The following is a 12037-nucleotide window of genomic DNA, read 5'->3' as shown; positions in this document are numbered from 1 at the left end:
AGTTACAGATGGTTGTGAGCCACCATGTGGTTGCTGGGAATTGAACTCAGGACCTCTGGAAGGGCAGCCAGTGCTCTTAACATCTGAGCCATCTCTCTAGTCCTACACTCTATAGATTAAAATACTTTCTGTTTCTCCTTTACTAGGTTTTTTTTTTCATACATAGAATTTTAAAAATGCTTGTCCTGCATCAGTATGAATTACTGTGTGATTCTCATTTTATCTGCTAGTGTGTCAAGTTAACATTATCACATTTAACTGGGCCAAAGAGTCCGTTAATTGCAAAATATATAATTACATTTCCAAGTGATCATCGAATACTAGTTTTTTAAAAATGAATAACTCAATTGGCAAAAAAATGAAATTACTTATTTTCTAAACGTAAAACTACCATGCATTCATCCCTGAGATTAAACATAGGTCAGAGTGAGCATTCAGTTGTCTAACTGCCAGTGATTTTGATCTGCTGATATTTCAAGTTTATTACTGAAGTAGGTTGTAATTTTTATTTTTGGACTACCACTACCAAATCTTGACAATTGGTTTTTCCTATATCTTGTGCAAAACTGGAATTCAAAGACCACATTTTTTGTTTGTTTGTTTTGTTTCTTGTTTTTTTTTTTTTTTTTTTTTTTTGAGACTGGGTTTCTCTGTGTAGTACTGCTGTCCTGTACTCAGCTGGCCTTGAACTCACAGAGACCCACCTGCATCTGCCTCCCCAGTGCTGGAATTACAGGTGTCTGCCACCAAGCCTGGAAAACAAAAAAATTTTTAATATTAATTTAATTATTTATTTATTTTGAGACACGATCTTAGCATATGGTCCTGGCTGGCCTGGAAACTCACAATATAGAGCAGGCTGGTCACAGAGATTTGCCTGCCTCTGCCTTCCTGGCGGTGAGATTAAAGGTGTGCGCCATCGTGTGTAGCTAGGTTTATTTTATTTTTAAGTGTGTGTATGTGAATCCAGGTTTCTAGAGTCTGAAGAAGGTTGTTGCTCTCCTAGGGCTGGAGTTACAGGTGACTCTGAGCTGCCAGGTGCTGGTGCTGGGAATTGGACTCAGCTGTACTGTGAGAGCAACACACGATCTTAGCTGCTCCAGCCCCAAAGACCAATTAAATGCACAGTGAAACTTACCGAAACTCTAGCTTGGTGCATTATTTGTGGGTAAGTTTTAATTATTGCTTAACTTTCTTACATCCTAAAGACGCATTATGTACGTATCTGCTTGGGCCTACTTGCTAAATTATTTTTCCTATGATTGCCCTTCTTGTCAACATTTTCAGATTTATTACCATACGCCTTTAACTTCCAGTGTTCTCAATGTTTTAATGTCAGCACCAGACTTTGCCCTGTTGCTCAGTGTTGTTTATGTACGGCGCTTCTTTTCCCGAGGTCAAACTTGCTCATTTTACATCTTTAAATTCTAGGGTTGGGGTGTGACTATTTTCTCTGTCATCTGGTTGTTTTCTGTCTCTGCTGTTACTTTATTATTTCCTTTCTTCCCTTTAACTCAGTAGGAAGCCTGTGATGAAGCTTCTTTCCCAGTGTAAAAAAGAGGGCAAGTGCAACATTTTGGCTTAAGTGCTGTCCTAGCTGGACACAGTTATCTTATTTCATTACGTTCCAAGTTCCACTATTTCTATTGAATTCTCATTGGCCTGAGTTAGTGCCTGGTTCTGAGAGTCAGAGCTGGGGCCCACGCATACCCAACACACCAATTAAACAAACAACAGTGAAATGCAGAGAAAGACTATTCGTTCAAATAGTGAGGACCAGTGACCCCACACCCCTCACTCTGTCTTCCCAAGGTGCTGGCAGGAGGTTTAGATTGAAATGAGGGCAGTAACTAAGCAGCCTGGTAATGGTGTGGTCTTGCCCATCACTGGCCCATCATTGTTTAGGCTCCGTTTCCCTGCGAGGTTCTGACATGTTATCAGGACCCTAAAAGCTCTTCCTGCCTCCTCTGGCTGCTACTCTTAAAATTCATGGAGGTAGCCTGGCATGGTGGCGCCCGCCTTTAATCCCAGCACTCGGAAGGCAGAGGCAGGTGGAGCGCTGTGAGTTCGAGGCTAGCCTGATCTACAAAGCGAGTCCAGGACAGCCAAGGCTACACAGAGAAACCCTGTCTAGAGAGAGAGAGAGAGAGAGAGAGAGAGAGAGAGAGAGAGAGAGAGAGGTGCCGAGGGGTGCAGGACACTGACTCCCACTGTTTGCCATCTTCCCAAGGCAGCTGCAGGTTCTGCGCTGAGAGCCCCTAGTCCACCATGGCTCCAGTTTTCAGAGCAGAGACAAGGGGTGCGCCCCTGGCTCTCCTGGACCTACCTTGCACCATGGCAACACTTTCTACAGGATGCACTTTTACACATAGCATTTCCTGGCCTGTTCCCATGACAGCCACTCCTCTTTCCTATTTAAGTCGTTATTCCAAAGGTTGCTTTGTGATATCATTGTCCTTATTTTGGGACGAGGTCTCACCGTGGTTGGCCTTGAACTCAGAGATTCTTCTGAGTGCTGGAGTTAAAGGCACACGCCACTACACCACACCCAGTTGCTTTGCTATTTATTGATGCACGGATAGTTGGGCATGGCAACGCAGGCCTCTAATCCCAGCACTCCATAGGCAGAGACAGGAAGACCAAGAGTTTGAGGTTAGCCGGGCGTGGTGGCGCACGCCTCTGATTCCAGCACTCGGGGACACAGAAGGAGGCAGATCTCTGTGAGTTAGAGGCTAGCCTGGTCTACAGAGCAAGTCTAGGACAGCCAGGGCTACACAGCGAGACCCAACAACAACCCCCCCAAAAGACATTGAGGTTATCCTGGGCTACATAAGTGAGTTCAAGGACACAACACACAGAATTTGGGAATATGGCTCACATCTACAATCCCAGCACTCGGGAGGCTAACACAGGAGGACTGCTATGAGTCTGATGGCTACTCATGAATTCCAGTCCAGCCTGGGCTACAGAATAGGCTTTATTCTGGCTCACAGTTCATGGGTACACACCATCATAGCAGAGGTGTCACGGTGGCAAGAGCTTGAGGTGACTAGTCACATTGCATCCAGTCAGGTAGCAGAGAGCACCCCAAAATTATTACAACTAGCATGGCGGCACATGCCTTTAATCCCAGCAGTTGGGAGGCAGGGACAGGCAGATCTGAGTTTGAGGCCAGGCTGGTCCACACAGTGTTCCAGGCCATCCAGGGCTATACAGTGAGAGCCTGTCTGAAAGAAAATTGTTTTAATTTTATTCCTGTCTGTGAACGTGAGTGTATGCACGTGTGTGCATGTGCCTGCTGAGGAGGCCATCCACTCCCTCAGAGACGGTGTTGCTGTGCTTGTGGGTGCCCAGCTTCTTACACGGGTGCTTGAATCCGAACTTCTGTTCTCTTGACGTGTCACCTAGGGCTTGGTTTTGTTTTTCTTTTTCTTTTTTGAGACAGGGTTTCTCTGTATAGCCTTGGCTGTCCTGGACTCACTTTGTAGACCAGGCTGGCCTCAAACTCACAGCAATTCACCTGCCTCTGCCTCCCGAGTGCTGGGATTAAAAGCGTGCGCTGCCACGCCCAGCTCTAACCTAGGGCTCTAACCACTGAGCCATCTCTGCAGCTCCCATTTGATAACACTCATGGTTAATCTGCTAATGTTTCCTTTGTTGTTGTTTCTATTCAAAAGGAAGGTTGGTGCACTGCTTTTTAATGCAATACTTAAAGCCTTGAATGACTCGGAGTGGCCGCACAGCTTTAAACAATAGGAACAATTAATTATTTGTGCCTTGATGGTTAGCTTTGCTTTATTAATAACACATGCTTGTTGGTGAACCTTGGTTAATCTCAACTTCCTTTTATGACTTGATCGCAGAAACAGAGGGTTGGCTGCTGTTTGTGTCAGGCCTGTTCTAGTTACTAATCACACAGCAGCAGGGGAGGGACGTGACCACAAACAGAAGCAAGGATTGAGGGGCACGAGGAGAGTGGGGTGAGCTGTCCTCGGAGGTGAGGAGTGGGCTCCGAGGTTCCGTTTGCACAGAAGAAAGATGACCCCAGGATGACGGAACAGGCGTTGCCTAAGGCAAGGGCACCGAGGACAGAGGGTTGCGTGTGGGTGAAGGAGCCTGTTCTGATTAAGTGTCAGCTACAGAAGAACGAAGTGACAATCTGTCAGATCAGCATGGCGTCAAGATACTTTAAAGAGCTCTGACTTTCCAAGAGAGATTATCTAGGTCATTTTTTTTTTTTTTTTTTTTTTTTTTTTGAGGGGTGGAGGGTATTTTTGCTTTTTTTTTTTTGAGATGGCTAGTGTCCCTAGGTAGCCTTGGCTGTCCTGAAACTCACTATGTAGCCCAGGCTGGCCTTAAACTATGGCAATCCTTCTGCCTCTGCCTCCCCAGTCCTGGGATTACAGATATAACATAAATCCCAGCTTCTGCTTGATTCTTCAACAGAGAATCATGTCATACTCTCAAGTCTTAAGGCTCCATTCTGTGATCTCTAAAACAGACAGACAAACAGACAGACAGATAGAAAGATAATGATAAATAGATGATAGATAGATGGATAGATAGATAGATAGATAGATAGATGGAATAATAGATAGGAAGGATAGATACCCATATATATTTGTTTGTTTGTTGTTTTTTTGAGACAGGGTTTCTCTGTGTAGCCCTGGCTGTCCTGGACTCCCTTTGTAGACCAGACTGGCCTCGAACTCACATCGATCGTCCGGCCTCTGCCTCCCGAGTGCTGGGATTAAAGGTGTGCGCCACCAAGCCTGTGCAGTTTTGCATATATTTAATGTCATCAAGGTTAGAGCTGGCTGATGAAAGGAATTCTACGACGCCGAGCTGTAAGATGCTATGGGTTTCGGTTGCTGAAGTGCAGGCATCCCGTGAGCAGACAGCATGGCGGATCTAGCGGTTTCTACACAGGCAGCAAGTCCTAAGGGGCAACAACTTTTACAAGATTCTTCCCAAGCTTTCCCTACACGCTCTGGTTGGTGCTGCACATCAGTTCCTCGCATTGTCATGATCTCTCCCGTGCCTGCACACACCTTTAGGATGATGTTATTTTTCTGTCTTGTTTCTTTTGCTCCTTCCAGCTCTTGAGTTTTGTGTGTGCCAATTCCCTGATCAAATCATTCTTTTTTTTTTTTTTTTTTTTTTTTTGAGACAGGATTTCTCTGTGTAGCCTTGGCTGTTCTGGAACTCGCTTTGTAGACCAGGTAGACCTCGAACTCACATCGATCCGCCTGCCTCTGCCCCCCTAGTGCTGGGATTAAAGGCGTGTGCCAGCACGCCTGGCTAAATCACTCATTCTTCTAATTTCTTTTTTCTTTTTAATTTTATTTATTTTGTGTATGGGTGCCCCATCTACATACACACCTGTATGCTAGAAGAGGGCATCAGACTCCAGTATAGATGGTTGTGAGCCAGCATGTGGTTGCGGGAGATTGAACTCAGGACCTCTGGAACAGCAGACAGTGCTCTTATCTGCTGAGCCACCTTTCCAGCCCTGTAGGTCTCATTTTCATGGCTATATTCCTTTGAACCTACCGTATTAGTAGTTTGGTACAATTCAAAATGGTAGGACGGGAGTTACCCACACACAGCCTAGGCTTGCTGTGTGAATTGGATGTGGTCTGGGCCCACCCTGCTTTGTACTACTGCTTAGTTTTCCTGTCAAGATGTCTGAGGAAGCGAGGCAGTGGTGGTGCACGCCTTTAATCCCAGCACTGGGGAAGCAGAGGCAGGTGGATCTTTGTGAGTTCAAGGCCAGCCTGGTCTACAAAGTGAGTCCAGGACAGTCAAGGCTACACAAAGAAACCCTGTCTGGGGGGGGGGGGAGGACTTCTCACACACAGTCACTTGGCTTATTTTTTAAAAAGTATCTAGTCAGAAGGTTGGTGTTAGTGAAAGCAAGCTGCCAGAACATTCTTAGTACACACAGAATGGCACGCCAGGACTCCTGGAGATAGAGACTCTTAGTACACACAGAATGGCATGCCAGGACTCCAGGAGACAGAGACATGAGTTAATTATGTCCAGTTTATCACTATATCCTCTCACAAAGAATGGCATGCCAAGACTGCTGGAGATAGAGACATGAGTTAATTATGTCCAGTTTATCACTATATCCTCTGAAAGGATCCACTCTTACTGAGAGGCTCTTAAAAAGCATGATTGTGAAGACGAGCCCTGGCTGCTTTTGCAGAGGACCTGGTTTCAGCTTCCAGAACCTACATGGTGGCTCACGGCCATTTGAAACTCCAGTTCTTATCTGATGCCTTTTTCTGCTCTCTGGGGGCACTAGGCACACACATGGTATATAGACATGTGTGAAGGCAAACACATAAAATTCAGCCGGGCCTGGCAGCACACGCCTTTAATCCCAGCACTTGGGAGGCAGAGGCAGGCAGATCGCTGTGAGCTCAAGGCCAGCCTGGTCTACAGAGTGAGTCCAGGACAGCCAAGGCTACACAGAGAAACCCTGTCTTGAAAAACCAAAATAAACAAATAAATAAAAATCATTATAAAAAACTATCATCTTCAAGACCCTAATGACTGTTGTCAGGAATGGCAGTAAAAGATGGTTCACTGTGAAACAGCCTAGATTCAACTGAGTGGTGGGGGAAGCAGAGCAACGGGAGACATGACAAAACTCCACAAACAAGAATGTTCTATTGATGGGTTTTAAGATTTAATAATAAATGACTGTCACAATGTGTTATAACAACAACAAAAAGAAAACCAATGTTTCTATGCTTAACCAGTAAGTTGTTATAACTTTTGTAACTTGGGCTAATTCTGAAGGGAAGGATTGTCAGAAATGCTCTACTTTTCTTGCGGGCTCTTCAGAACCTCAGACTGCACAACAGCACACAGGGAGGTCCAGAAGCGGGATGGGCAGCCCAGCGGCACATGTGATGCGAACAGCAAACTCAAGTAAGCTGGAGAGCACTGTGGAGTGACGGATGTGTGCACTGGCACCCAGCCTGTGTGTGAATGCATACGTATTAATGCATAGTGTTACCGAGTGACAGATGTGTGTACTGGCACACAGCATGTGTGTGCATAGAAACACTGATGCATAGGGCAAGCACACTGCTCGAAATACAACAAAGATTACTTGGTAAGATCAGAAATGGGCTGGAGACGCGGTTCGGAGGCAAGAGTGAAAGCGCTTGCTGCTTCTGCAGAGGTCCAGGCTTAAGGCCCCAGCACCCACACTTTGGTGCACAAACATCGGCAACTCGTTCCTCTTCTGACCTGAGGGCACAGAGCATGTACACGCTGCACACATACAGTGCAAGCAAAACATGACATGAACAAGCCTAATAACAGTTTAAAACATCAGAAGTACTTCAGGTACAGGAAATGTGAAAGAATCAACAAGTCACGAAACAGACCTCACTATGAATGAATGTAAGTTAAGAATATGGGTAAAGTAGGTTAAAGTTATTCCAACATGGCTCAGGGTGAGAAACTCTCACAGCAGGAATTCCCTGGACTGTAAAGATGTCTTTGTCAAAGCAAAAGTAGAAAGAAGCTAATGTTCGACACGCTGGAAGAAGACAGCTTTCCACAGATGGCTGGCGGTCTACTTTTCCTATCTGCTCTACATGTTCCTTAAAACACTCTCAAAACTTCTGCTCAAAGTACAAATGTTATGGTGCCACCTTTGAAGAGGCAGGACACACATCTGAACTGAGAAGGCCCACACCGCTGCCTTCACCTTCTGACCTGTGGAGGGCTACAGTGACAGCACAAGTCAGACTTAAGGGAGGTGTGGCCTGGTGGCAAAGTGCTTACCTAGCAAGCACAAGATTGACCCGGTCTGGGTTCCATTTCCACACTGCACAAAAAAAGAACAAAAGCCACACACACAAAGCAACAGAGAGCTTTATTGTGTATGTGTTTCCTTACATCATGAACATTAGTGCAGTGTGTACCAGGTAAGACACGATGCATCACGATGTTTCCAAAGGATTCAACTGCAATTTACAGATTTTCACTTATCGAGTGAAACAGAAAACAAAGCTAGCTGCAAGGTAACATGGTCACAGCAGACGGCGCTCTGCAGCCGCTGGTGGGCTTCCATGCCTATCTGATGCAGCACCCTCCGTGCCACCCACAGTCTCTTCTCAGTCACATGCCGGCTGCTGATGCTACGAGTCTACAAGAGGATGGCTGTGGGTGACACTCCTGGTCTTGAGCTGTGATTGTGCGATGTCGGCAAGTGCACTTTGGATCTTTTCCAGAAGCATGTCTCCCCGGTAGACAACATCCTCCAGGCACGTGGCAGCTTCGTGGTTCTCCTCTTCCAGCTTATATAAGCTGGCGGCCTGTACAGGACACGGAGGTTAATACATCAGAGGTGACGCGGACAAAAATAAAGTGTTGTGTTTTGTCTTAAGTAGCAGATATTCTAAACAGCAACTTAATTTTTTCTCTGTATGCGTTGTTAGAAGACTAATCAGTATACATACACGTATGAGTGTGCGTATGTCTCTGTGTGTGTGTGTGTGTGCGTGCACACTGCTTGGCTCCACACTCAGAATGCCATTCTTCACGCACTCTTTGCTAGTTAGACAAAAGGGCGTGAGGTAGGAGGCTTCTGCCGAAGATGAAATTGCTCAATGTTGACACCACCTTGAACACACCTAATCTTGTCTTTTAAGTCAAAGCTGGATAACCACCAGCACAATCTCCTCAAGGTGGTGCTAGTTCAGTCAGCAAACCTCCCAGGTAAGGCTGGGTTCAGCTCAGAGGTAGAGTTTGCCTAGGGGCGAAACCCTGGATTTGACATGAAAAAACCAAGCCAAACTATGTAGCTGGGTGTGGTGGCACACGCCTTTAATCCCAGCACTCAGGGAGGCAAAGGCAAGAGAATCTCTGTGAGTTCAAGGCCAGCCTGGTCTTCAAAGTGAGTCCAGGGTAGCCAAGGCTACACAGAGAAGTAGAGAAGTCCTGTTTCAAAAAAACAAAACAAAAAAACAACATAAAAACCCCACCTTAATATTGAATTGAATGCTATAGTCTCCTTTAAGTCAACAGTCTCTACTACTGGTAGTTTTAGCAAAAGAAAAGTCTTTACCTGTAAAGCAGCTGTGGACTCTTCGCTGGGTAAAGAATCTATCAAAACATCAATATCTTTTGCTGTTCGTGCAATCAGTGCTGCAAAAAGCTGGGCGTACTCTGAAGGAAACATTAAGTTAGATTATCAGAGTCTTACATTATCATAAGCAGATTATAAAATTAGTAAAGATAGAAAAGCTCAGCTAACTTTCTATACAATAACTCTAACGCGGAAAGCAGTTTTAGCCTGTCACCAGTACTATTTATATATTTAATATTGATTCAAATTCGGAATTAGTGCAATGTCACTTTATTTACTAGGACAACATTTTGCTAACTTCAGCAAAAGAATCATAAATGAGATACTTTTCTCCCCACCCCCTCCTTTTTTTTTTTTTTTGGTTTTTAGAGTCAGGGTTTCTCTGTGCAGCCTTAGCTATTCTGGAACTCACTATGTGGACCAGCCTGGCCTTAAAAACTCAGAGATTCATCTGCCTCTGCCTCCCAAGTGCTGGGATTGAGGTATGAGGCCCCCCGACCCCTGACGCTTTTCTTTTCTTTTTAATTATTTTTGTATTTATTATTTATACAGTGCTCTGCCTGCATGTAGGCCTGCAGGCCAGAAGAAGGCATTAGATCACATTATAGATGGTTATGAGCCACCATGTGGCTGCCGGAAATTGAACTCATGACCTCTGGAAGAGCAGTCAGTGCTCTTAACCTCTGAGCCACCTCTCTAGGCCCTGCTTTTCTTATTAAGGTCATACAAGCAAAATCCAGCTCAACTCATACAAGTTTTCCTCTAAGAGAGTAACAATCTCTATTGGACAGAACAGAATTATGAGGCATAGGAACTGAGCTGACAAAGTCTTTCCTGGGCCACTGAGATAGCTCCGCAGATAAAGGGCATTTGCCACCAAGTCTAAGGACCTGAATTTGATTCCCCAGAACCCACATGATGGAAGGAGAGAACAGCTCCAGAGCCTTCAACCTCTTGAGTGCGTGCCATGTGGCAGACACACCCAAATATACACCACAGTTATTTACAAAGAAGCTATAAACTGTAGAAGAAATGTCAGTCAAACCAAGCAGGCCTCACCTTCCGTAGGATTGGCTGGCTGGTCTTTACTAACTGCTGTCTGAATGTTACTGAAAGAGGCAGGAGGGCCGCACTGCTGTAACACTCCAATGGCATTGCAAAACTGGTCTGCAAGCTGAAGCAAAAGGAAAACATAGCAACGTTACAAAGAGTTGTCAATTTTAAGGATTTTATGAGAAATGGCAACAACTTCTTGATAATGATGATCTCTAAGCAAACTCCTCAGACAAAGGAATATTTTTAGATAAAGTGAGCCAGTCCTACTGACAATGACCGACTCTGTGCAACTAAACAGTCACCCTTCCAGGCGTCTATTTAGATCTAGTTTGGATTAAATGGTGTAATCATACAAAGAAACTAAGTTTGGTATCAATCTAGATAAAATTAAATTTGGTATCAATCCAGCCTAAAGAATTGATTCAAGGGCTGGGTGTGGTGGCACACACGCGCGCCTTTAATCCCAGCACTGGGGAGCAGACACAGGCAGATCGCTGTGAGTTCGAGGCCAGCCTGGCCTACAAAGCGAGTCCAGGACAGCCAAGGCTACACAGAGAAACCTTGTCTTGAAAAACGAAGATACATGAAAGCCAGGCAGTGGTGGCATTTGCCTTTAATCCCAGTACTCAGGAGGCAGAGGCAGGTGGATCTGAATTAGAGGCCAGCCTGGCCTACAGTGAGATTTCCAGGACAGCCTGAGATACACAGAGAAACCCTGTCTTGAGGAAAGGGGGGGGGGGGGGGGAAGAGGCAAGAAAGGAAAGGAGGAGAGAGAAGAAAGATGAGGAGGAAAAGAAGCAAGAATGAAAAAACAAGAAGAATGGGTCTGGAGAGATGGCTCAGAGGTTAAGAGCACTGTCTGCTCCTCCAAAGGTCCCCGAGTTCAATTCCCAGTAACCACATGGTGGCTCACAACCATCTACAGTGAAATCTGGTGCAGGTACACATGCAGGCACAAATATACGAATAAATCTTAAAAGAAAGAAGATGATGATGATGATTTGACAGAGAAAGCTGAAGACTGAGCTGTAAGTGATTTTTTTTTTCCTCTTTGTGGCTGTGGAGACTGAGCTCCCCAGAGAAGCTGCTCACAAATAATGCCAGATCCCCATCCCACCAGATGCATAGATTGCAATAGGGAAACAGACACTAAGAGGGTAAGAGCACTGGCTGCTTTTGCAGAGGATCTGGGCTTAATTCCTAGGACCCACATGGCAGCTCATAACCTTAACTCTAATTCCAGGGGACCTGATATTCTCTTCTGGCCTCTATGGGCACCAGGTGCCCACATGGTGCACAGGCATACATGAAGCACACACGTATGGAGTTCAGTTGGTCGGGTGTTTCATAGCATACATGAAGCCCTGGGTCTCACCCACAGCACTGCTTAAACAGCACATGGTAGTTAGTACACACCTATAATCCCAGCGCTTGGAGGCAGGAGGATGAGAATTTCAAGGATATCCTCAGAGCTGTGTTTTGAGGACAACGTGGGCTACACAAAACCCAATCTCAATAAAACAAAAAACAAACAAAATAATCTTTCTTTTCTTTTTGTTAAGTATTGAGATATATATGCCAAAACTTACTCCAAGCAAAGTAAGTACTTTTGTTTCTTGGGACAGGGTTTTTGTGTGTAGCCCTGGCTGTCCTGGAATTTGTTCTGTAGACCAGGCTGACCATAACCATTATATATGAACATGACAGAGCTTCTGTACGCATATACTACTCAGCCCTCACCAGCTGAACACCATTCTCTCCAGCCATGCCTGGCTTACATCATCTGTCTCTTGAGTTTATGACATCGTTTTAGGCTCCTTGAGGAGTAGTTCCTTGGTTGCCTATAGACACAGTAGGATCCATATA

The 12037-nt window shown here is 45.2% G+C and overlaps 1 protein-coding gene across 1 annotated transcript; it reads right to left on the bottom strand.

The window, feature by feature from the left end:
- Positions 1-8134: 8134 nt before the first annotated feature.
- Positions 8135-10304, bottom strand: Med21 (mediator complex subunit 21; the record flags this gene model as incomplete). Its single annotated transcript, XM_051155694.1, has 3 exons — positions 8135-8342; positions 9095-9195; positions 10175-10304. Coding segments are annotated over 3 exons (408 nt in total), but the record flags the coding sequence as incomplete, so codon positions are not given.
- Positions 10305-12037: the final 1733 nt, after the last annotated feature.

The sequence above is a fragment of the Acomys russatus genome, chromosome 13 (genome assembly GCF_903995435.1).
Source record: "Acomys russatus chromosome 13, mAcoRus1.1, whole genome shotgun sequence".
Classification (NCBI taxonomy): Eukaryota; Metazoa; Chordata; class Mammalia; order Rodentia; family Muridae; genus Acomys; species Acomys russatus.
This window is presented reverse-complemented; position numbering and strand designations above follow the sequence as displayed.